This window comes from Dermochelys coriacea, chromosome 14 (genome assembly GCF_009764565.3).
Source record: "Dermochelys coriacea isolate rDerCor1 chromosome 14, rDerCor1.pri.v4, whole genome shotgun sequence".
Classification (NCBI taxonomy): domain Eukaryota; kingdom Metazoa; phylum Chordata; order Testudines; family Dermochelyidae; genus Dermochelys; species Dermochelys coriacea.
This window is the reverse complement of record NC_050081.1, coordinates 10214642-10240699: the sequence shown is the minus strand read 5'-3', so window position 1 is coordinate 10240699 and position 26058 is coordinate 10214642. Positions and strand designations below refer to the sequence as shown.

The following is a 26058-nucleotide window of genomic DNA, read 5'->3' as shown; positions in this document are numbered from 1 at the left end:
CCGAGAACCGTGCACGCCGCCGCAGGGAGCGACTGGACTGTCACTCACTCGATCACAAGTGTGTTCATCTTGATCTTCAGTAACTACTGTGAGGTTTATCGACTTTGGTTTTATCGTAGTATTTATTTTGACGACTATGCAGCTCAGCGCAGGATCAGGGCCCACATTTCCAATATTGTTCCCTACTTCCTCTTTTTCATAGTGACATTCATGAGAATTTGGGCACTGAGGAGCCATCTGAAGAAGAGCTCTGTGTGGCTCGAAAGCTTGTCGCTCTCATAAACAGAAGTTGGTCCAATAAAAATATTACCACCTGGGCACAGAGGAGTGTCTGTTTTAGACCCTGCTCCTGCAGCTGGCTATGCATGGGCGTTAAAATATAGCTGGGTGGAGCCAGATGCAGGATCAAAGCCTTAATTATCACTTAAACTCTCTGTCTCCCCAACACAGCCCATGTAAAGTTAATCATGTAAAACAATTCTGCTCCTGTGTTCTTAGAAGAACTGATATTAACATCTTAAATCCATGATATTGCAGTCAGATTTACACGGTAGAGCCCTATGCATATGTGGAATCTCATTAACTTCAGTGGGATTACTCACATGAGAAAAATTACTCTTGTACCTAAATGTTTTTGGTTTGGGTCTGCAAGAGAAGAGCAAGGAGTTCTTCTAGAAAGTGTCAAATCTGAATAGCATGAAATGAGAATCTGAGATATGTAGGCATTAAAAGAGAGAGAGAGAGAGAGAGAAATATTTCCTTAGGATTATGTCTCTAGGAAGAATGAATTTGGAAAACCTAAATCACTAGAGAAGTTGTGGAAACAGAATGATTGTAAATCCTTTTAGCACACACAAATCACTTGGTGATTTTATACACAATTCCTTTCCTCATCTCACAGGCTGGATTTAGTGTCCAGTAGTTCTCAAGTTTCAGAGTAGCAGCCGTGTTAGTCTGTATTCGCAGAAAGAAAAGGAGTACTTGTGGCACCTTAGAGACTAACAAATTTATTAGAGCATAAGCTTTCGTGAGCTACAGCTCACTTCATCGGATGCATTTCCACCAAATGCATCCGATGAAGTGAGCTGTAGCTCACAAAAGCTTATGCTCTAATAAATTTGTTAGTCTCTAAGGTGCCACAAGTACTCCTTTTCTTTCAGTAGTTCTCAAGTAGACAAGCCCAATAAATTCTGTAGCATAACATGGGGAAATCAGCCAGATTGTCAAGGCAATTAAATCTAGCCACGCAGATAGAACCATGTTAAGTGTAACTGGCATCTTGACTGCAGCACAGATATCTGTTGTATTTACCATGCAGGGGAGGAGAGAGGGCGCCCTGGCGTAGTAACCAGCTCTCTTTATAACCAGAGAGCCAGCACTTCCCTTTTCACTATGCAGCTGACCCGAGTCATATGATTTTCAGTCAGGAAACTCCCCAGTTGCTGTAGAGATGGAGCTGCAGCTTAGCCAACATGTTATCCCGCTGCTTTTCCTGCTGACATTGGGCTCAGGTACGTTTGGTAGGGGGCTGAGTGTCCATGAGGAGTTATTGAAGCTTGGGGTGGGTGATGGACATTACTCACAAGTACCTTTCTCCTAAACTTGCTGTAAACTGACTGTTTTATGGCTTGTTGAACTCTGAGGCATTTATTGTTGTTAGGTGAACACTATGGAATGATGATTCCTCCTTTTACCCTACAGACCCACCCCCCAGATATTTTTTGTGCTAGGCCTTGGCAGAAGCATCTAAATCCAGATGTGCTGAGAGTTTTATACTTCGCTTTCAAAGTCTGAGCCTTTTTTAAGGGGGTCTGTTCCAGGCTCATACTGTTTTAAGCTTTGCCTAGCCGGCGACGTTAATTATGTAATCCCTTTCTTGAAACACTCTGGCTGTTCCCTTAGTCTTTCGCAATGGAAAAAGTTACCAAGCATGTTCAGGGTCAGGCCCTAAGAATATATGTAACTTCACCATATGTAAGTACCCCCACTGAAATCAATGGCAAGTATTTGCGTGAGTTAGGGATCTGATCCAATGTCTTAGAATGTACATATACATCTGCTGCAGGAGTATTCTGCACCCCACCCACCCATAGGAGTAGCTCTTTCTTTTTACTCCCATAAAAGTAGCCTTGCATTACTGAAGTGATAGACAGGCAGTCTTTTATTTATGTGGTATGCATAAGGACTGCTCTCCGAAGCCCTGATCCTTCAATAAGGAACATGTGGATGACCCTAGGCCCCCACATGGAGCCCCATGGACTTTAATAGAACTCTGCATGGGTCAGTCTGCACAACCTCAGGATTGTAGGTTTGGGGATCAAGTTTGAAAATCAGGTGTGTCAAAAAAATTTTGGTTGGGGGTGGTGCTTTAATTTGAAAATGATGTGCCTCTCTTTAATTTAGAGCTCTGTGCTGTGCACCCTTAAGCTATAGTGTCAGTGTTTATTATGTGGCTGACCTTTTTCCTGGAGAAAAGGGTCCACTGCCCCTACCTGAAAAGCATCAACCTAGTGTGGAGTGGGTTAAAGATGCCTGGTTGTTACATAGAACAGGATTTAAATGGAATCTAGTGCTCTAAACTCTGATGATTCTCTCATCCTCCCCACCATCCCTGGTCTCCCAGGATAAGTGAAGATAAGTTTCTGTTTAACTTTTTTCTCAGATAAATACTTTAAAAACTTTTCTCAGATAAAACTAAAAATAATGTAACTGAGATGTTTTGGAGCTTACTGTCAGGGCTATTGATAAGATATAAGTGGGGAGACATTGTTTGTCTTATGTGGATAATTGTCTATGCACATGATCTATTAGCCTAGGTTTTAGATGAGGGGTCATACAATTGATGATCTCGCTGGACCTCTAGGGTTCTTGAAATAACTAAATAAATTGAAAACACAAAAAGGAAAAAAAGAAAAGGAGTATTTGTGGCACCTTAGAGACTAACAAATAGTTAACAAGCTGAAAAAACAATATTCCTTGTTCAAATTGCACCTCTCTGACTTACTGCAAGCGATTGTATGCAACATTTAAGGGGTTATAAACAAGACAAGGACTTGTAAAAATTAGGCTGCCCATCTGCACTTCAGCTGTTAAACTGCTTTCAAGCCCAGCTTCAGGATTTTTCCTGAAGTTAGAAAAATAGCTTCAAGACACACTGATGTTGACCATTGTAAGCAACTGCCCAGTTAACTCCTAATAACTGATTTAAAGTTAGAAGCACACTTCTACTGGGAAATTTATGTGGTTTAATTGCAAACATTTTAGTTTACTTGAGGCTGACTTTCCTTCCTACCACAAGATTCTTGTGGCCTGGCCTTTTGGCTTCCACCTTCAGCTTCTATGATCCAAGCTCTTTGATAGTGGGTAATGGAGTATTTCCTGAAATGAAGCTGCCTGAAAATTAAGGCCCCTATCCTGCAATTGGACCTGGATCCTATGCAGCCCCTTGCATCCACTTCAGTGGGCCTCCCCATAGGCACATGGTCTGCTGTTCTGGATCGAATTGTAGTATCAGGGCCATAGATCTTTAGAGCTTGAAACCAAACTCTCTCTTGGAGGTCATTGCTTGATTGGGCAGCAGAGACTTTTTCTTGAGTATAAGGCAAACACATTGTTGCACGTCAAAGCAGACAGCATTTTTAGGTGATGTTAATAGTCCCAAATAGCTTGTCAACTAATGACACAGTCTAATGCTGAGGACCGGTCGAGGGTGCTATCCTTATTTTTGAAACCATGACATGATGTGAACTGATGAGTTGAAGTCCACCGTGGCAGTAAGAATGAATGTGGATTCTTGATGATACAAAGTATCAAGAAAAATATCAGTCACATCAGAGCTAAAAGAGAACATGGCTAAACCAAGTCTGTTTATAATATCATTCTACATGGTAACCCTTCCTCTACTTGCAGTTTTCAGAGTAGCAGCCGTGTTAGTCTGTATTCGCAAAAAGAAAAGGAGTACTTGTGGCACCTTAGAGACTAACAAATTTATTAGAGCATAAGCTTTCGTGAGCTACAGCTCACTTGCAGTGTTTTCAAAACATTCTGATAACGCTGCTAGCAAATTGTAGGCTCGTTCAAGGCCATTCATGCTGCTGCTCCTGAAATCCAAGTGAAAAGGCGCCCATTCAGAATAAGCAAGCACTTTAACATGCAGTTGCACAGATGTGGAGCAGTTCTTAACCCAAATATCTGACAAAATAGATGAAACCATTCCAGTACTATGCACTAGGGCATCTTTACTGACCAACCTGCTTCTCAGTTACTGGACAGTCCATATTGTTCTAGTGACTATTTTGTGATAAAGAAGACTAGGGAGGGGTTTAAGCTTTAAAGATCTGCTCCCTACAATGCATCTGCATCATACGCCATAGTAGATTACACCCATTGAAGTTAATATGAGTCTTCAGCTGCCTTCACTGGGCTTTGGATCAGGCCCTAATGATGACTTTTCTTAGGGCCCTAAACTTAATACTTAAGTATTACTTAATATTTGGATAGTATAATAACATGATTTGATCGTGCTTGTAAGACTGGGACCAAACTGTTATACCCTTGGCTCCATTACAGTCAATGGAAGACTTGACATTGTCTTTAGTGGCACCAGTATTTCAGCCCTGCTCTTTGCAAGTACTTAAAGGCATGTATGTTCTAGAAAATTTATTCCAGCATTTGGACAGCTGCACTGGTGGTAAAGATAATGGAAGGCCCCAATCCTGCTAACACTTAAGTACATGCATAACTTCATTCCTGTGGGTAGACCTGATAAAGTCAAAGTTATGCAAGTGCTTAAATATTTGCAGGATTTGGGTGGAAGTGTGAGTGGAGTCAGGATTCAGGTGTTTTGTTCAGTAGTAAATATTTTTGAATGAGAGTGTTTGTAATTACCACATCCAAAATTAAAACTAATGGGTCTCGGCCAAGTCTCTGTTGGTCAAATATTTCAAGGCCAAATGTTTCACGTGCTAATTTAGGTTTGGCAAGCTGGTCAATTGACAAATAATGTCAACTGACCAGCTATTATTTGATCACCGTCAGTTGTCCTAACCAGAATGCTCTGATATAGGCAGTGACCTGCCTTTGTGATTGCATCATGGTGCCATTCTTTCATTTTTTAGAACTTCATTTCATTGTGTTTCATATTTGTCTGAGTTAAAATAACTGAGTTAAGAAGTTACTTTTTGTAGTTAGGCATAAGTATTTATCTAAGGCCTGGCCTACTGCAGACCATAAAGTCTTTTTCTTTTTTATTACTGTTGTTACTGTTATAATAAATTAGTTCTGTAAAATATTTGACGATTTGACAATACTTGACCTGTCGTTGACCAATTATTTTTGGACTGGTCAAATGCCCACTCTACTCAACTGAATCAGATACCCCTTTTCTTTAGGTGCAGTTATAAAGCAATCAAAAGAACAGAAAGAAGCATGGGGGTATGTAACAGTCAGAAGCAATGCAAGCATGTTCTGGTGGCTCTACTATGCAAACAACTCTGCCAAAAATTTCACGGAATTACCTCTCATTATGTGGCTTCAGGTAAGATATTGTGAAAGCCGTTTTAAAAGAAATCTTGATTTCTGTACCATTCAGCATACTGATCTGCCATGATATTCTAGCTACACAGAAATAAGATTCTGAGCTATGACTTAGTCTCTGAGTCCTGTCTGAACTAGGTTTTCAGGTTAGAAAAGAATACTGAATATGTTATAAAGCAATTACCTAAATTAATGGGACACCTCACCTGGAATATGTGTTTAATTCTGATCACCCTATATCAAGAAGCATATAGCAGAAATCAAGACAGTTCATTATTCTTTGGATTTTGATTGCACTTAGTGGCCTCTATCCCTTTGTGCTACACACCCTGCAAACGCATAACTAAAGAGCAGATCCAACTGTCTGAAGACAGAGACAATTGGTGAAAATGATAAGAGGCCTAGAAAGATTTCTGTATGGAGAGAGGGAAAAGATTGGGACTTCTTATTTTAGAGTGGAGACTAGTTCTATCCAATCAGAGTAGTTCAAGGCAATGGTGTGTGCGTGTGTATAATACACACACAAATCCAAGACACAATATTACAGGAGCTAATGTTGAATATAATCCACCAGTTGACTGAGTCTTTCACATTCTAGATTAATTCTGCAATGTATAGTGCACATGCTGTGCACCTGGGTAAAAGTGACTCTTATGCATGTACCAGTTCAGTAGCTGACTCTTCCGTAACCTACTGCACTGAAGTGTGCTCAGCTCTGGATGGGAAGAAAAGCTTCAGAATAGTATCTGCCTAGCCTAAAGATAATCAAATGCTTTCACAGATTAATGATTGAGTCTTTTAAATTCCTCTCTCCACAAACAGGGCATATATATAATGAAGGAAGACAGGGGCTCTCTTTGCATTTTAGCATGCAGCACCCAAACTGTTCCTGTGTAACTCCAGTGATCTAACTCTATTGGTTTGTCTTGATTTCCCCAGATTCTAATCAGCTTTCTTGTTTTGTTTTTCCCCTGTAGGGAGGTCCAGGAGCTTCAGGCTGTGGATTTGGGAACTTTGAAGAAATTGGTCCCCTGGATGCAGAACTGAAACCAAGAAATACAACCTGGGTATAGTAGAAAGTTTATAATTGGTAATCTTAGCTTGTACTCATTGATTTATAGATGAAATCCTTGCTTTCTTAGTCAGGTGATTGATCAGGACAAAAATGCCCCAAGCAGTACAGTGTCCATCTTAAATTCAACATGTCCCAAGATAGAATTTTTCTGTAATTCTACTTTTAATCCAACAAACACATTTAAAGTGGTATCAAACCATCCTCCTCCACATGTTTGCAATAGCTTGCTTATCTTTGAATACTTTATCCCTAAAATGCTGTAGTTGGGGAAACAGCTGCTAAGAGCAGTTCATTTAAGCATAGGCTTACCCATTTGATTTGGTGGAGGAAACATGGTTCGGTGAACTTGTCTGTAATACACATCTGAGACTGGGGAAAGGGGAAATCTGCACGTATTGGTAATTGAATGGAGACTTCATACACATCTACTTTCTCCTGGTTGTATAGCTGCAGGCAGCCAATGTACTGTTTGTCGATAATCCTGTTGGCACTGGATTCAGTTACACAAATGATAGTAATGCGTTTGCAAAAGATCTCTCCACTGTATCTTCCGATATGCTGGTTCTTCTTAAAGAATTCTTCAGGTTGATGAAAGAATTTCAGGTAAGGAACTCTAATTTTGTTTAATAGCATTAAAAAAAAATGTGGTTCTAACCAAGGCATCAGAGAGGATTAGTAAACAGCTAGACAGAGGAAGAAAACAGCCTCTCCAGAAGGTAACATATGCCACTAGCTACTGCACATTAGAACAGCCATATTGTCTCAGACCAATGGTACATCTAGCCCAGTATCCTGTCTTCCAATAGAGGCCAATGCCAGGTGGTTCAGAGTGAATGAAAAGAACATGGCAATCATTGAGTGATATGTCCCTTGTCATCCACTCCTAGCTTCTGGCAGTGAGAGGCTAGGGGCATCTAGAGCAGGGGTTGTATCCCTGACCACCTTAGTTAGTGACAATTGATGGACCTATCCTCCATGAACTTATCTAAATTTTTTTTTTAACCCAGTTAGTTTTGGCCTTCACAACATCCCCTGGCAACGAGTTCTACAGATTGACTGTGCATTGGGTGAAGAAGTACTTCCTATTGTTTATTTTAAACCTGCAGGCACAACTTATGTCCTTTTTTTTTTTTCTCCCCCTGACTTAAAGGTGAAATTGGATGTCTAATTGACATCTATTGCAGCTGCATTTATTTGTGCTTCTGTCCTTGGCCCCAGTCCTCCATTCAGGCCGGTGGATTCTTGTGCCTGTAGTGAGGACAAAGAAGCTCTGTGCATACAGCATTGTAGGATTGTAGCCTCTCTAGGTGCAACTCAGAATGAACAAACAAAATATCGAGTGTTTGAGGGATGAGCAGGTGCAGTTTGGGTTTTGTGTGGGTGGCAGAGGGTGGACAAAATGTCTATTGTGCTGGGAGTCTAATACTCTTATTGTATGGTTTCCTTTTCCAGACTATTCCATTCTACATCTTCTCAGAATCTTATGGAGGAAAAATGGCAGCTGGTATCGCTTTACAGCTGTACAAGGTAAAGCAGATCCTTCCCTATGTGAGTGAATAACAGCATCTTCCTTGGGGGCATGTGTATTTCTCATGTCCTAAAGAAAGGTCTAATGGTGTGTTTGATTTTTGTTTTTGAGTAGAAGCTTTTTCAATTTTTAGAGAGTAAACTTTCTTCACTGTAGAAGAGAAAGATCTTAGCCAAGCTAAGAAGTGGATAATTAGAAAATGACTACATTGTGCCCCAGGTCTCAGGGGTTAAATGGACCACAGGCAGCCTTGTTGGGGTTGATTTTCAAAGGCACCCAGGGTAGTTAGGTGCTCGACTCCCACTGGAAGTCAGTAGGAGTTGGGCACCCAATTCTCATTTGTGCCTTTGAAAATCTGCCTTATAAATTCTCTAGCCCAGAGTCAGTTGCTTGACTCAGCTGATTCAACAAAGCCCTGAATACACCATTTGCCTCTGACAAGTGACAAGGCTCTTGAGGACTCGAGATCACTGAAAGAAGCAGCTTATTCTCAAAGGCTCGCACTGAATTAGAAATTTCATAAAACTTTGAGCTTTTCCACAACTGGCTTTTATAGATACAGTGTACATGCAAATCAGGTACTCCCTTCCTATCTTCCTTCTGCACTTGAGCCTCCTCTGGTACTGTTGTCTTATCCTATGGTAATCCTGTCAGGCCATGAAGTTCAAGACTGAATTCAATGACTCCTACAGAGCCTCCTCTTACCAAGACAAGTGACAATGATGAATTGATAGTCATTTGGGACATAAATGGACTCTCATCAGATCTCATTTGTCATTGTGTCTTGTTGCTAGTTAAAATGAAAGGGTTGTTCTGCTTATCTTGCATTGTGAAGCCTGTTTCTACCATTTGCTGTTTGAGGAGAAGAACTAGGTAGAAGATCCTTGTTTACCTAAATGTGCGTTAAAAGTTCTCTTTACGTTATTTTTAAAGGCTATTCACGATGGGAGCATAGAGTGCAATTTTGTTGGGGCTGCTCTCGGAGATTCATGGATTTCTCCTCTAGGTATGTTTATAGGATTTTTGTGAACTTCTCCCTCTCCCCAAAAAGCCCACATCTGTCTTGAATACTGTCTGTGCCTACTTTAAATGGAGCAGATCTCCAGTGAATGCAGGAAATTTAATCAGGGTAAATGTACATTGATGATCCAAGGAGCTGTAATTAAACCAGCCCCAGTTTAGAGGAGTCAGAAATTCAAAATGACCTCAGGACAAAGCTAGTAACAAACTCATGTTCCTTTAGATGAGTGGCAGGGGGGTGTCCCTAAAAGGTCTGAAGTGTTTCAGTAAACAAATGCTTCAGTTAAGGCTTAGCCACTGAAGGATTCACAAGACTGCAACTGATTTGGCATGCTCCTTGATTTGGTGGCCATTGACTTTGGACATCCAGAAACTGTGAAACTCAAATGTGAGACTGCTTGAGACTCCACCTGAACCCTGCATCTCTGAACAGCAGATCAAAGGTGTCTCCAGGTGGACACCCAATCTCCAGGTGTCTACTTTGAATAGTTTGGCCTTATGTTATCCAAGCACACTTAAAAAATGGCAGGTAAAAAAATGCTTGTTTTACCACTAGCCTTTACAGTAGGTAGGGAGCTTTATGTCAGGAGGTCTAAGTGTTTCTAAATTTCCACCACATCTGGCTTTTAAACTACTGTTTGCGTTTTACCAACCATCTCTAAATTTACCACTAACATTAGAATCCACCAGCCACAGCAGTGTGATAGTCAACAAAGCTGGGATGACTGTTTGCTTGGGGAGAAAGAGGTGGAGATGAAGGACCACATCAAAGCATTTCTTAGGGTACTGATCCTGCAGTGAGATCTACATAGGCAAGCCCCATTGAAGGATCTGGACTTAGATGCGGGAAGTTAGAAGGGTGGGGTGCTATAGGCTTACCTTAAACAATCTTCCCCTACCCTAGCTTATAACTTGTCTTCAAAAATCTGACTTATTTTATATTTTTTGTCCTCTTGCACTATTTGCAAACAGGTGAACATTGACTACACAAATCTGTCTACGTGTTCTCATGTACTAGCACAGTGCTGCAATGTTTGAGTTGCAAATGCTGCAGGAGAAATGTCTATTGGTTACTTTAACGGCTTCCATTGGCTAACGTGTGGAGAGCTAATGTCATGGTGGTGGGTTTAGACTTTGTAAACAGCTTCAATGCCTAAATTTTGTACTAAATTTGATCTGACAATGCCTCTTTATTGAGTAATTCATCTTTGCCTCTCTATGCTGCCATCACTATTATTCCTGCTATTTTAGAGGGAAAATTTTGTTGGAGAAATTATTATTGCTTGAAACCTATTTTGTTTCTCTAGATTCTGTGCTTTCCTGGGGATCGTACCTTTACAGCACTGTAAGTATTTACTCCATCTCTGCTATTTGCAATAATTGTTCTGGTTTTTAAGGCTTCATTCAAGACCTTACACTATACAATTTAAATCCAAGAGGGGACTTCCATTTCTAGGTTAGCTTTCAACCAGTATACTGGTAATTATACTGGTAATTAACAGGGCATGACATTGACTTATGACCTCAAATCAAATTCCTTCCATGAGCAATTGGTTGGTCTCTCCCTGTTTGCATACCAGTCTCTTCTTGATGATCAAGGTCTAGTGGAGGTGACTGCTGCTGCCAAAAAGGTCATGAATGCAGTGAATAAAGGGCAATATACACTGGCCACTGAGCTCTGGAGTCAAACCGAGGAAGTAGTTGAACAGGTAAGAAAATGCTGTCTGGCATCAAGATTAGTAAATCACTTATGCTTATGGAAATGAACAAATTCAGGTAACGCTCTGCTATTAACGTACAGATAGGCCAGATTCTCCATTACCCCGCTCCTTGTACAGTTGTTCACACCAGTGCACTCTGTGTGCTACCATGCTGACTTGAAAGCATTTGATGCTCTCTTTACACTGGTGCAAATGACTACCCAAGATGGCTGGCAATGGAGAATGAGGCCCATATGTGTGCGAAGCAGTACAACACTAAGGTTTTGATTCAGTAAAGCACTTAAGCAGATTATTTAAATTAATAATGAATAATTATTAAGCACATGAATAAGCCCATTGACTCCAGTGGTACTACTCAAGCTTAACTTTAAAAACCTGCTTGGTTGGGCCAAAGTAGGTGTTTTACAGTGATATGGTTCACTTATGTGACTTTTTTTTTTTTTTTTTAAAGTCACCTAATGCTGTACTAAAACTGAAAGACTAAGCTAAAAACTGCTTCTCGTTTTTTGGCTGTCTTGCAGTTGTTAGTGTTCTGTGCATGGCTGGTTTCACTTCCTCGTTTCATGCTCTAGCATGATACTTTGGCTATCTTTTTGCCTTTCTCTTCAAGCCCGTGTAACCATTCCTCCCAGCTGCAATGTGTATGTAACAGGGATGGCACAGCTGCTCCTCTTTGGTTGTTGCAAGGGAATGATTTCTGACTTCTACATCAGAACATCTAAATATTTAAAATTTTATTATGGGAAATTTGTTGGATCTTGTTTTTAATTCTGAGTAACTGTAATGGAAACACACCTCTTCTCTGGTCCATGTCCAGTCTGTTGGCTGTACTAGGGATGTGGTGAATCCACAGTTCTTGGATTAATCTAGATGTGATGAATTGGCTGCATCAGTTGTTCCAGAATATGGATGCCAGATATTGATTGACCCTATCAGAAGGGAGCGCATGGGATGGCTGAGGCTGATGTGATAGGAGGAAACTGAGAAAAGGAAAGCCTCATATTGGGCAAGGTCTAGCCGAAGGGAGCATCTGGGATATCGCAAAAAGAAAAGGAGTACTTGTGGCACCTTAGAGACTAACAAATTTATTAGAGCATAAGCTTTCGTGAGCTACAGCTCACTTCATCGGATGCATTTGGTGGAAAAAACAGAGGGGAGATTGATATACACACACAGAGAACATGAAACAATGGGTTTATCATACACACTGTAAGGAGAGTGATCACTTAAGATAAGCCATCACCAGCAGCAGGGGGGGGAAAGGAGGAAAACCTTTCATGGTGACAAGCAAGGTAGGCTATTTCCAGCAGTTAACAAGAATATCTGAGGAACAGTGGGGGGTGGGGGGGGAGAAATAACATGGGGAAATAGTTTTACTTTGTGTAATGACTCATCCATTCCCAGTCTCTAGTCAAGCCTAAGTTAATTGTATCCAGTTTGCAAATTAATTCCAATTCAGCAGTCTCTCGTTGGAGTCTGTTTTTGAAGCTTTTTTGTTGAAGTATAGCCACTCTTAGGTCTGTGATCGAGTGACCAGAGAGATTGAAGTGTTCTCCAACTGGTTTTTGAATGTTATAATTCTTGATGTCTGATTCAGGCATTGGCACCCTGACAGCAGGATTGTCTGGCTATGTAGACTCCCTCCTCAGGCCCTACTACCAGCACTCCCAGCTATCTTCGAGACACCACTGACTTCCTGAGGAAACTACAATCCATTGGTGATCTTCCTAAAAACACCATCCTAGCCACTATGGATGTAGAAGTCCTCTACACCAACATTCCACACAAAGATGGACTACAAGCCGTCAGGAACAGTATCCCCGATACTGTCACGGCTAACCTGGTGGATGAACTTTGTCCTCACCCATAACTATTTCACATTTGGGGACAATGTATACCTTCAAATCAGCGGCACTGTGATGGGTACCCGCATAGCCCCACAATATGCGAACATTTTTATGGCTGACTTAGAACAACGCTTCCTCAGCTCTCGTCTCCTAATGCCCCTACTTTACTTGCGCTACATTGATGACATCTTCATCATCTGGACCCATGGAAAAGAAGCCCTTGAGGAATTCCACCATGATTTCAACAATTTTCATCCCACCATCAACCTCAGCCTGGACCAGTCCACACCAGAGATCCACTTCCTGGACACTACGGTGCTAATAAGCGATGGTCACATAAACACCACCCTATATCGGAAACCTACTGACCGCTATTCCTACCTACATGCCTCTAGCTTTCATCCAGATCATACCACACTATCCATTGTCTACAGCCAAGCTCTACGATATAACCGCATTTGCTCCAACCCCTCAGACAGAGACAAACACCTACGAGATCTCTCTCATGCATTCCTACAACTATAATACCCACCTGCTGAAGTGAAGAAACAGATTGACAGAGCCAGAAGAGGATCCAGAAGTCACCTACTACAGGACAGGCCCAACAAAGAAAATAACAGAACACCACTAGCCATCACCTTCAGCCCCCAACTAAAACCTCTCCAACGCATCATCAAGGATCTACAACCTATCCTGAAGGATGACCCATCACTCTCACAGATCTTGGGAGACAGGCCAGTCCTTGCTTACAGACAGCCCCCCAATCTGAAGCAAATACTCACCAGCAACCACACACCACACAACAGAACCACCAACCCAGGAACCTATCCTTGCAACAAAGCCCATTGCCAACTCTGTCCACATATCTATTCAGGGGATACCATCATAGGGCCTAATCACATCAGCCACACTATCAGAGGCTCGTTCACCTGCGCATCTACCAATGTGATATATGCCATCATGTGCCAGCAATGCCCCTCTACCATGTACATTGGTCAAACTGGACAGTCGCTACGTAAAAGAATGAATGGACACAAATCAGACATCAAGAATTATAACATTCAAAAACCAGTTGGAGAACACTTCAATCTCTCTGGTCACTCCATTACAGACCTAAGAGTGGCTATCCTTCAACTAAAAAGCTTCAAAAACAGACTCCAACGAGAGACTGCTGAATTGGAATTAATTTGCAAACTGGATACAATTAATTTAGGCTTGAATAGAGACTGGGAATGGATGAGTCATTACACAAAGTAAAACTATTTCCCCATGGTATTTCTCCCCCCCCCCACCCCACCCCACCCCCCACTGTTCCTCAGATATTCTTGTTAACTGCTGGAAATAGCCTACCTTGCTTGTCACCATGAAAGGTTTTCCTCCTTTTCCTCCCCCCCCCCCCGCTGCTGGTGATGGCTTATCTTAAGTGATCACTCTCCTTACAGTGTGTATGATAAACCCATTGTTTCATGTTCTCTGTGTGTGTATATAAATCTCCCCTCTGTTTTTTCCACCAAACGCATCCGATGAAGTGAGCTGTAGCTCACGAAAGCTTATGCTCTAATAAATTTGTTAGTCTCTAAGGTGCCACAAGTACTCCTTTTCTTTTTGCGAATACAGACTAACACGGCTGCTACTCTGAAATCTGGGATATCGGTGGCACTGAGGCTATGGCCACAGCTGGTGGAAAGTCTCTGGAGCCATGGATGGGGTAGTGGGATTCCAGGAGATTCCTGCCTCTTCAAGGCTAGGAAAGAAAATCAGTAGCAAGGTGTATACTCTCTCTATCTCTCTCTCAAACACAGTTGTGTGTGAACTTTGGGAACTGGAAAAAAACCCTTTCCCAAAATCTATCATCAAAAAGGAGGGGAGCAGGGGACCAAAGGCCCTTCCAAAAAGACCTTCCTCAAAATAGGGGCCAGAACAGGGAGCAGAATAGGGCCCCATTTAAGTAGGGAACATTGACCCCCTCTCTGGTCTGCGGGGAGAGTGCAACCCTCATGTGTTAGAGATGTTTCTCTTATAGCAATTGAAATAAAATCTCCAGTCTGATGTATCCTCTTCTCTCACTCTTTCAGAACACGGACAATGTGAATTTCTATAACATCCTAGCCAAGAAGTCTCCAGATCTCAAAGCTTCGAAACATGAAAATATCAATCTTAGTAAGCTGAGGGGAGCATGTTTATGAAGTTAAGCTTCCAAGAGCCAAATATGCAGAGGTGCAGAGCACCCAGACCTGTGGTTGTAGGTGGTAGGAACTGTCTGTGGCTACCCCATCTTGCGAAGATGCCAAGTGTTCTCAAGTACCGAACTTACTGGCCTCCATACAGGGAGGGCTTGAAGAATCCTCTTGAGGGGTATACCACAGCTCTTCTGTGGCATATACTTCCACCTAGATACACCCTGTACACTCTGGATATTAGTCACGGGCAGTAGTAAATACATTACTCTGGAGTTTCACAACCTATGAACTAATTATGTCCTCCAAACACTTGCATAAGATGATCTGATTAGACACTGGCCTCCATCAGCCTTCACGACATCACCTCTTCATTGCCTTTAAATATTTACATTGAAATAAAATAATTGTTTTCATTACTGTCTCTCTTGGCTCCCAGAGACCGATGGGGGTGGAGGAATGAGGTGAAGAGCCCTGCTTACTTTTAAAAGTAACAAGTGGTTGCAGCTCAAAACTAACTCGTCTGGTGATGAGAAAAGTTTATGTTCAGGCTTACTAGGTAAAGCAGAAACTTAGCCCCAGAAATGTAGTGTTGGGAACAATATGCACTGGCAGAAAAAAGAACAAGATAATGTCTCTGTTCCTCATCTATCTTTTGACCATGCTATAGGCTGATTCTATCTTCTACTATAGCCCTCTTAAAAATCAGTAAGTCTCTTTCTCTGTGTACTATTGCAGTTTCAGTAGAAAAGAGTTTCTTAAATCTGAACTGAAAGAGCCTCGATAAAACTTGTTTTTGCCTTGTGGTGTTTATCAGATACCATCTTAGTGCATATCCATCATCTTTAAATCCAACACCCTGTGCTGCAGAGTAAACTTTTTTCTTTCCTTTCAGTTAAACTTTATCAGCGCCATGTTGAACGTCTGCATAAGGACAGCTTAAGTGACCTGATGAATGGACCCATCCGAAAGAAGCTGAGAATCATTCCTGACTCTATCAGATGGGGAGGTACTCTACCCTCTGACATGGCTCTTATGGGCAGCTTGTCACTTACACAGTATTGTAGTCTGTTCAAAGCAATCCTGATGCTCTACCACATAAAGTCTCCCTGACTTGCTTATTAAAATTCTCATCCTGCTTGGGCCCAACTGTAGGACAGGCTCCTAAAAAGAATCCACAAGAGGGAACTGGGCAGGCCTATGGGCATAGGCATGATTCTTGTCCTTGTGACTTCCTCTCTAGCCTGCTAGGTGCACACCCTGGAAGGGAGAGTATGCCTCATACTTGAGCAGCTGAAAACTATCTGTGCAACTCAGTCTGCCAAAAGGATTCGATAGCCATTCTCCTCTGCCAGAAAGCCAGTGCTGTGGGAGTTAAGGGAAAGGAGGGTGTAAATCAAACCAGAGAGAAACATTAGAGAGCAATGCTGAATACCTGCCAGGACCCTTCCAGATTTGTAATGGGAGATGGAAACTGACAAATCCGCATGTGTAGTACTGTTACAAACATGTGCTGTGCTGCTTTGATATCTCCTGTGTATATGTGGAACTTGGCCATTCTCCAGTCACTCAGACTGATCACTGTGGTCTGGAGTGTACCATTCTAGTGGTTGCTTTTCTGCAGCAACCAATTGTATTTCACAACTCTTGTCAAGCCCTGCTGCTGATGCCGCAGTTTAAAGATGACATGCTTAGTCAATTGCACTGACTTTCATGTTTGGATCCATATGAATAGGTCAGTCAGAAGAAGTCTTCTTACACATGGCTGAAGACTTCATGAAGCCTGTCATTGATATTGTGGATGCGCTGCTGGCAGCCAATGTCAACATTACTGTCTATAACGGACAGCTGGATCTCATTGTGGACACCATGGGTAAGCATTCATTATTCTTCTTCTGTCTGAAGAGAAAGATGTACACTGGTTATTAACATTTGTATTTGAATCTGTATGGCAGCCCCTATACAAGCCCCCATCTATAGTACTTCCGTGGTCCCACTACTATAATACCTAGAGCATCTCACAATCTTTAATGTATTTATCCTCATGACGCCCCTATGAGGAAGAGCAGTGCCATTTTCCCTGTTTTTATAGATGGGGAACCAAGGCATGAAAGGACTAAGAGACTGACCCAGGGTCACACAGGAAGTCTGTGGCAGAGCAGGGAAGTGAACCCAGGTTTCCCAATGGACTATCCTTCCTCTGCATTGAGGTAAATTTGTATATTTTACAAATCAGTGTGTCACCCTTTCAGGAACACAAGCAAGAGATACATAGATCTTATTCACTTTAGAGTTTTCTTGGGGAGGGTTTAAGCTGAGTTTGTTCCCAGAAGAGACCAGGAATTCAGTTACCAAAATCCATAGATTCCTTCTCCTCCCCACCCCCCCACATTCTGTGGTGCAGTGAGGGGAAGGCAGCTCTATGTAGTGGTTAGCGCCTCCAACTGCTCCCTGGTGCTCCTCCTCCATGCTGTCCCTTAGTACTCTTGGCAGAGCACCCTAACTGCTGCTGGGAGAAGCAACATGGCCCATATATTCCAGACACATTTTTGCATCCCTGTAGAGCCCCTGTCATAGTTTTTTGGAAGGACACGAGGGAGCTGGCTGCCCTCTGACTACCCCAGCCTGGTCAGACCCATGGGCTTGGTTCCCCTTTTTTCTGTTCACATGAGGCTATGGGAGCCTTTCATCTTGAGCAAGCATAGGTGGGTATGGCTGCTTCTTCCATGTAGCTTTCCACTGAAGCTATTGAACAGACCTAGAAAAGTCTGTTTGCAGTGCTGGATAGTTAACTACCCCTAAATAATTCAGTTAATTAGATTAAAGCTCACTTTGCTGGGAGCATTAACTCTGTGCTGATGTGATTTGCAGTAAATGAGGCCAGTTTTTTTTTTCTCCCCTTCTGTGGCAAAATAAGATCACTAAAAGCAGATTTGAAAAGTGGCTTTCAAGCAGTTTTTTAAACAGAGACTGTTTCTTTCAGAAGTAGCAAGTGGCTTATAAAATGTACTCAGTGGTATGAGACATCCTAAAAGAGGCACCAAAATGGGCACAATGAGTCACTCAGTAAATTATGCAAAGCTTCCGTATGTGCCAACAGTTCCAGCGCAGTCTGCTGAAGTTGTCAGTGCGGCTCTCCTCATCCAGCCATCTAAAGTAACAGCTGCACACTCAGGCTGTCCACCATGGCAACCAGTTCTGCTGGCAAACAGTGGAATTGAGTAGAGCTGTTTGGAAAACAGGCTTTCTGCAGGAGAAGAAAAAAAATGTTGACCTTTTGATTTCCAGCCCCCAAAACCAAAATATTTTAATTTGGAAAACCTGCCATGGTACCTCAGGAAGTTGTACTTCAGGTGCCTCATGCTTCCATTCTTTTAAGGTTGAGCTCTCTGTTCACCCAGCACCTCCCATGATGCACCACAGTCTCACCTGGTAGTGATGGGAGGTGGTTGCATCATGGGAGATATAGTCCAGCTGGGGGGCCCAAGCCATAAAAAGGAATGGGAATGTGAGGAAACCAAACTACAATTCCCATAAGGCACCACAGTAGGCTAGCCAAATTGAAAATATTTTTGTTTTCCAGGCATTTGGTATTTAGATTAAATGAAATTTTTCACAAAATGTGCCTGCTTCCATGGTAGATTTTGTTTGGGGGGGGGGGGAAATCTACCACAAGAAGCAGCCGCTTTTTGTGAAAAGTTTCATACAATCAAAATACCAAATCTGCTGAAACACAGTTTTGACAGAATATTTTTGCCAGTCCTAGTACTGAGCATGAAGTGCCTAAGAGGAAGGACTGTCTTGCGGTGCAGCCACTGCCTTGGGATTCAGAAGAGAGGGTTTCTGTTCCAGAAGCTTCCAATGTGACCCTTGGTGAAGCCACTTCAGCTCTGCCTCAGTTTCACCACTTTTCCTCCTCCATTATCTGAAAATGGGGATTATAAATTTTCCCTGCCCTCAGAATTTTCAATGATAAATTCATGAATATTATGAGATGCTCAGGTACTACAGTGCTAAATGCCCTAGATAAGCCTATAAATAGTTAGTCCCCAGTGGCTGCTCTAATTTGTGCTATGGGGTGAATAAGCCCCCAAACCAGACCAGATTTTGGGAGGCACAATGATGGTTTTGTCTCCCCAACCATCCTCCAGTTGGGCTGCACCTCTGAGTTGTACCTTTGAGAGGTACAGCTCAGAATCTGTCCCGCAGTCCTGAGGACACTGCTTACCATGGTTCCATGAGGAACAGGATTCACTGTTGGAAACTCGCTTTGCAACAGCGTTGGGAGGCAGAAATTAAGTTTGAAGGGAAATGCTGGGCTAGGCCTCAGATCACAGGGACTTGGTGCTAGGAGATATCTTCCCCCCCCCCCCCCCAGCCACAGTCTAAGAATTTGATCGCATTCGTTGCATCTCTGCCATGCTTACCTCCAGCTTCTTGAATTACATACTATGACATAACTCCTAACTATGTCAACATACTGTAGTTTGCCAAGTGCAGCAATCCAAACCTGGCTACTCCTGAGATGGAGCCAACCATAAGGGTGGATCCTGTTTTTTGTTGTTGTTATTATTCCTGTCTAACCCTAGCCATTACTGGGGATGTGGTTTACTTCATTGTCTTCTCTTATGTCTTTCCAAGCAACACAGATTATGCTGGTGGCATATTTTGTTGTTAACTATTTTACTACGTGCTAGGTATTTTATAGCACAAGTAAGGAAGTGGCCCCTCATCTCCCAAAGCACGAATAACTGAGTTATCATCTTTCCGGCCTGATGCTCTGACTCCGTAACCATCCCCCCCTCCCACACAGCCACACCTACTTGAATCCCTCCACTGGATGCCCCTTACCCACTAGATTAGGTGGAGGCTTCTTGCCCTCTCCTTTAAGATCCTTCACAATTCTGCCCTTCCATACCTTTTACCACATCACCCCACCCACTCTAGCCTTGCTCACCCATTATGTCTATTTTCCCTAGAAGAATTTATGGGCCTTCTTCCACGCAGCCCCCTACGTGAGAAAGGCCTTCTGAATTTATCAGTAAAGCCAATGCCCCCCCTCCTTTTAATTCAAATGCTCCTCACAACCTACTTTTTCCTTGATGCCTCCACATAATTCGCCAACTAACCACAAGCTAAGCAGCAGTCAGGTGACTGTATATTTATTCATGTAAAACATGACTGGTGCATATATAAAATTGGACATATTGATTTCATTTCATTCTCCTGCCCTACTGATATTGACTGCATTGAACGGCAGGCCCTTTGGAGCAGGGACCATGTCTTATTATGTGTTTGTACAGAACCTAGTACAAGGTGGCCCAATGCTGACTGAGGACTCTGAGCGTTACCACAACAGAAATCATTAATAATGGTGTCAGAAGTGACACAATGAGTGAGCCTAATGATTAGTCTGGAGCAGGTGGGGTTGAAGGACATGTGCACCGGCTGAAGAGCACATGCTTGCTCAGCTTAAGAGCATGTACATCACGATTGCTCAAAAGTTTTTGCTTGTCTTTAAGAGACTCTGCTCTTGTGAAATGAAGACTTGTGGTCCACATTAGGTGTCGCTGGAATATCTCACTCTGCAGCAAATCCGCCAGACTTCATTCTGTTTCCTCTTTCTCCTTTATTAAAATAGTCTCCTGTACCGAGTTTGTTGCTGTAATCTCTCAGCCCCTAATTGCTACGAATAGACGGCCCAAATCTCTCCTTTTCCGTTCCTTTTCATGGACATCCCAGCAATTGATAATTCTTTAAATAGATGCTATTTAGGATGTCAAAACTGGTAAGACAAATTTGGAGTGCCACAAATGGCTAAGGTAAAACTAAACTGCACTTCTTACAGCATAAATTGCTGTAGTAACTGAGCGGTGGTTTTAAAAACAGCCTTTTTAAATGTCCTGGAACTGGTCTCTTTATTTGCTGCCTCAACACTCTTCTCTTCCCTAGTTTGCTCTTGAGAACAGAGGTTGCCTTTTCAGACTCTCCCGGTTGAATGACTGTAACAAACAGCAAAACAATGGCCCTAATGCAGACCGTGTTTCCAATGTATGCTTGTGTATCGCAGCTTGTGCTGTCAGCTTGTTCCTGCAAGGTGCTGAACAGCCTCAATTCCTACCACCTTGGGGACAGGGAATCCAGCAACGTGCAGGACCTGTGCTTGTATTGGTATCAGTATACATTTAGATCCAGAATGAGGCTTATTTTGCCCAAGAATGCATTCTGGTGGGAACCACCTAACATTGGTCTGATGTGCCCCCCTGCGCTGAGGAATTCCTACCTGCCAGTGTTTGTGTAGCAAGAGAGGGCTTCAGGGTGTTGTATGGGAAGGGGAATGAAAATATGCTGGAGTTGCTAATGCTGCCACTTCTCCCAGAGACGTCTCTCTCTAGGAGAAAGAACAGGAGTACTTGTGGCACCTTGGAGACTAACAAATTTATTAGAGCACAAGCTTTCGTGGGCTACAGCCCACTTCATTGGATGCATAGCCCACGAAAGCTTATGCTCTAATAAATTTGTTAGTCTCCAAGGTGCCACAAGTACTCCTGTTTTTTTTGTGGATACAGACTAACACGGCTGCTACTCTGAAATCTCTGTAGGAGAGGGTGCTAGGTAACCAGCACAAGGTGCTTCGCTCCTCCGTGTGTCTGTCTTTCTCTCCCGCTATTGGTATGTCTTGTCTATTTAGATTGTGAGCTCTTCAGAGCAGGACTGTCTGCTATTGTTAGAACTGATCAAAACCTTTGGGTCAACTTTTGCAATTTTCACGAGTCTCTGACACATGAGGAAGAAAATCCTTTGAAAATTTTAATTAAAAGTTTTGGTGGTGGTTTTTTTTGTGGTTGCAAACAAATTTCGTTTGAACATTCAAAATTTTTTGACCGACTATACTTGCTATATATTTGTTCATATAGCGTTTAGAATAATGGGACGCCAATCTCAGTTGGGATCTTTAAATGCTGCCTTACTATAAATAATAATGAAACATAACTCTTCTCTCCCTAACTTAGGCCAGGAGGCATGGGTTCGGAAACTGAAATGGCCTAAACTGAAGCAGTTCAGCCAACAAAAATGGAAGGCTCTGTATGTATCTCCAGAATCCTCTGAGACAGCTGCTTTCCATAAGTCCTATGAGAACTTGGCCTTCTACTGGATTCTAAAGGCTGGGCACATGGTAAATAGCACATTTGCCTAAAGACAAAGAAACCTAATATTAGTCAAGTTGTAAATGATGATGTATCTGGCTGCTTTCCCTGCATAATATGGCTAAATGCTTTCCCACATTTGCATGAACACTCCCAAATCAGACTATGTAGATTATTCATTTGATTATCTTCCTGCCTTGAAGATCTGGCTTACACTCAGACTTTGCATGATACCCAGCACAGACTTAATGGGCCTTATTCTTCATTTCTCTGTACTGGTGTAAATGACTATGCATTGTGTGTAGCACAGGTTGGAAAATGCTGCCTTTCTGGTCTGGTAGCATTTTACACCCAGTACTTTACTTGGGTTTAATTGACTGTTGAATAAGGTAATGGAAAATCAGATCTTAATTCAATACTGTCTCTAAATTGTTTGAACAAAGGGTGGTAATCTGCATTTCATCTATCTTTGTAACACAATGTACATGTATCTACTATACTGAGAAAAATGTCATCTTTATGTTCTGTATAACAATACAGAACCATGGGAGGAGGGTAAATCTTAATTGCACTTTCCTTGCAAACTCCAAATATTAGAAGCCTATTCAGTCAACACTCTGAGGCTTGTTTAAGGGCTTGTCTACACTGGCACTTTACAGCGCTGCAACTTTCTCAATCAGGGGTGTGAATAAACACACCCCTGAGCGCTGCTTGTTTCAGTGCTGTGAAATACTAGTGTAGACCGTGCACCAGCACTGGTAGCTATGCCCCTCGTGGAGGTGGGTGTTTTTTTTTTTTTTTTTTTTTTTTTTTAAAGCGGTATGCCGCGACTACACAAGTTGCCAGTGAAGATGTGCCCTAGGTGAAGACCACCAAACTGTGTCTAGCAGCTTTCCAGCCGGAAACAGTTTCAGAATGCAGCCACCTTAATTCACTTCTGTTTCTTGGTCTTGCTGTGGAATTTCCCAAAATTAGTCACTTTTAGGCCTTCATTGTATATTTGTAACCACCATCCTCATGCCCTGCTAGTTGCACTATTTATTTCCCTCCTTAGCAGAAAAGTCCAGTGGGACTACCAAAAAGCAGAACTAAAGGAATCAAGGGCTGATTATCCTTTCACTGGCTTTTCTTTTAAATGGGAGTACATCTATTGTCTTCAGTAAAGTTACTCCCACTGATGTAAAACTAGCATGAGATCAGAATCAGGCCTGCTGTTTTCCTTCCCGCAACCTTGGAAACAAAAAACATCCAAACTCTGAACTGCATCCAATTTATTTTCACGAGTCCTAGAGCAAGAACCTAAGCTTGCTTCTTGATTAGGGACATTTCCATGGCTGTATATTTGCTTGAGGCACATGGAATTTCCTTCTAATGTTGTCAGTTCTTACTACTTGGGAGGAAGATTGGCCCTCTGTTTAAGGCATAGAACTGGGAGTTAGGAGACCTGTTTTTTTCCTTCCTGGCTCTGCCACACATATTCCTGTTTTGACGCTGGGAAAGTCACTTTAACACCACGGGTCACGTGTTTGAGACCCCTGGGTTATTTCCTGCAGCCTGCCAAGCTCCCTGCGCCCCCCTGCTCCCCACCCTCCCGGGGTTATTTCCTGCAGGCTGCCAAGCTTCCCTCCTCCCCGCTGTGCACCGCATCCCCGCTCCTCTGCCTACCTCCAGGTGCTTAGCGCTTTCCAGGAAGAAAGGGGAGGAGCAGGGAGCTGCATGCTCAGGGGAGGAGGCAGAGAAGAGGTGGGGTAGGGATTTGGGGAAGGGGTTGGAATAGGGGCAGGGAGGGGGCGGAGTTGGTTTGGGGACTTTAGGGAAGGGGTTGGAATGAGGGCGGGGAAGGGAAGGGAAGAGGCGGAGTAGGGGTGGGGCCTCATGGAAGGGATAGGGTGGGGGAGGGGGCAGAGGGTGTCGGTGATGCGGCCCTTGGGCCAATGTACTAGTCCTCATGTGGCCCTCCTGGTGATTCAAGTTTGAGATCCCTGCTTTAACCTGTCTGTGCCTTTGTTTCCCCATCTTTACCTGACTGCAGTCCTCACTTGAAAGGTACTCTCACAATTCACTAATATCAGGGAGCAGGGTGAAGACTGTCCTAGAAAAGCAAGCTAAATATTAGTGTGACTATGAAACATCTAGAGTTAGCTGTCTGCTTCTGTATAGCAATTAATAATGCACTCTCTTTCCCTATGGTAGGTACCATCTGATCAAGGGGACATGGCGTTGAAAATGGTCAGGATGGTGACACAACAAAAACACTGGTGAAATGGATGTCAGCTGGCATGATTTTCATATACAACTCTGATGCCTTAGCAGAACTTGTGCCACAAACTGAACTTCAGAAGGAACAATCACTATTTGGAAAGTTAGCCTCTTTTACACTTTGGAAATGTGCCAGGCATTTAAGGAGATGCATGGTTATTCTTAAATGAAATGCTGACTTTGAATTTGTAAACTATGATTCTCTGCCTCAATACTGCTCACACGGACTTTTCCTGTGGGGACTTCACTCTGATAAATAACACAGTCGGCTGCTTTCTTGAGGATTGCCCAAATGCTCTTTGTCTGTTTATGCACCAATATGAAGATGAGTTTGCTGCTTTAAAGATTCAACCCCAGGCAGCAAACCTGCTTCTTTAAGCTATGGATGCTTTTTCCTAAACAGATGATTGGCATCTGAGTCAGACGGCATTGCTTTCTAGACGCTGCAGAATGCCTGTGCTAGGACTTCATTTTGGATCCAGATCCAGTTTGGACTGAGAGGTGTGTTCATACTGAGCCGCTCTTTCTACTCTTGATCCTCCTTTTCCTTTTGCATTATCCAAGATTTGTTTTTTAATGCACTCAATGCCACACAACCATCCCTCAGTAAAACCTTCAACCTATTCAAAGGGCATGGATACTTGATATAATCAGAGTAAACAATGTGCCAATACTTTCTTTTCATAGAATAAGCCAATGTTCTAATGGATAAGAGCTTCTGGCCTCAAGCCAGAAAGTGAAAAGGAGAAGGTTATTTGAGCGATAAGGAGGAGGCATAAGTCAGAACAAATACCCCATCCATATTTTTCTAGATCTTGGATTGCATCTTGCAGTGAACTACTGGCTTTGCAATTTGAAGTGGAGATTCTTTATAAACTATACTTATCTCCGTTTCCAAATGAAAACAATCACATAAACGAGGTATTTAAATCACTTCATTCCTGTGGTACAGCTGCAATCCCCTTTGAAAATGACCCCTTTTATTGACACTCAGGCAGCTTGTGCCAGTTGTCAGAATCCTAAATAAATAGCAAACAGCCCTATGCCCCACCCCCATGAAACTTAAGAGTATTGGCTTTGCAGCTCTTGCAGTGTAATGCTATGTAAACACATGTGCAAGAACTCTTCTGTTAGAGCATCAATAAGCTGAAACTGTGCTATGGGGAACTCTGGCAATGCAGAAACAATCTATCTTTCCAGTAAACCAGTGGATCTCACTTAAATGCTGCACCTTTTGGAATCAAGTTGATTTGATGCCTAAAAACTTGTACCTCTATGGTCTGGCTTTGGGGAATAAAACCCTCAGTGCTAAATCATGAATCCAATAGTTACAACTGTGCTGATCTATATATTGATCCTGCTCTTGTCACCTTCTTTAATATGTTCTTGAAGCCAAATAAAAGCCTATATTGTAATGGATTATAGCATTTTCTGCCTAAAAGCAGCAATGGGAGGAGGATACTGCCATGTGCTCCTGTACTTTATAGGTATAAGTAGTAGCTAACAGCCCCAAGTTTCTTCTCCCCTTGCCCGATGCACAGAAAGTGTGGAGGGCAAGAATCAACCTGGAACCAGTGACTTGCTTGGCTACACTTGCAAGTTACAGCACAATAAAGGAGCCCTGGGTGCACTAGCTCACTACTTGTCCACACTGGCAAGGCACGTGGAACGCTCTGACTCCGCGGCTACAATGCTGCTGGTACTGCACCTCGGCAAGTGGAATAACATTTGCTGCGCCCCCACTGGAG

General features: G+C 42.6%; 1 protein-coding gene and 1 long non-coding RNA gene across 2 annotated transcripts; one reads left to right on the top strand and one right to left on the bottom strand.

The window, feature by feature from the left end:
- Positions 1 to 36: 36 nt before the first annotated feature.
- Positions 37 to 25725, top strand: SCPEP1 (serine carboxypeptidase 1). Its single transcript, XM_043497327.1, has 14 exons — positions 37 to 88; positions 1319 to 1511; positions 5391 to 5536; positions 6513 to 6602; positions 7058 to 7213; positions 8063 to 8137; positions 9072 to 9144; positions 10466 to 10503; positions 10739 to 10867; positions 14802 to 14886; positions 15799 to 15912; positions 16639 to 16776; positions 21917 to 22080; positions 24245 to 25725. Exons 2-14 carry the CDS (start codon positions 1451 to 1453, stop codon positions 24311 to 24313), a joined length of 1338 nt encoding a protein of 445 aa, XP_043353262.1. The 5' UTR covers positions 37 to 88; positions 1319 to 1450; the 3' UTR covers positions 24314 to 25725.
- On the bottom strand, positions 15319 to 18499 carry LOC119842788. Its single transcript, XR_005288803.2, has 3 exons — positions 18237 to 18499; positions 17735 to 18150; positions 15319 to 16802 (listed from the first exon to the last, which is right to left on the bottom strand). It is a non-coding gene; the product is annotated as an uncharacterized LOC119842788 (long non-coding RNA).
- Positions 25726 to 26058: the final 333 nt, after the last annotated feature.

Bases quoted from the DNA above. Each gene is read 5' to 3' on its own strand.
- SCPEP1 (XM_043497327.1), top strand. From the start codon at position 1,451: ATGGAGCTGCAGCTTAGCCAACATGTTATCCCGCTGCTTTTCCTGCTG. The intron at 8,138-9,071 runs GTAAAGCAGATC...TTATTTTTAAAG, and splicing joins TCGCTTTACAGCTGTACAAG to GCTATTCACGATGGGAGCAT. The intron at 9,145-10,465 runs GTATGTTTATAG...TTGTTTCTCTAG, and splicing joins TTCATGGATTTCTCCTCTAG to ATTCTGTGCTTTCCTGGGGA.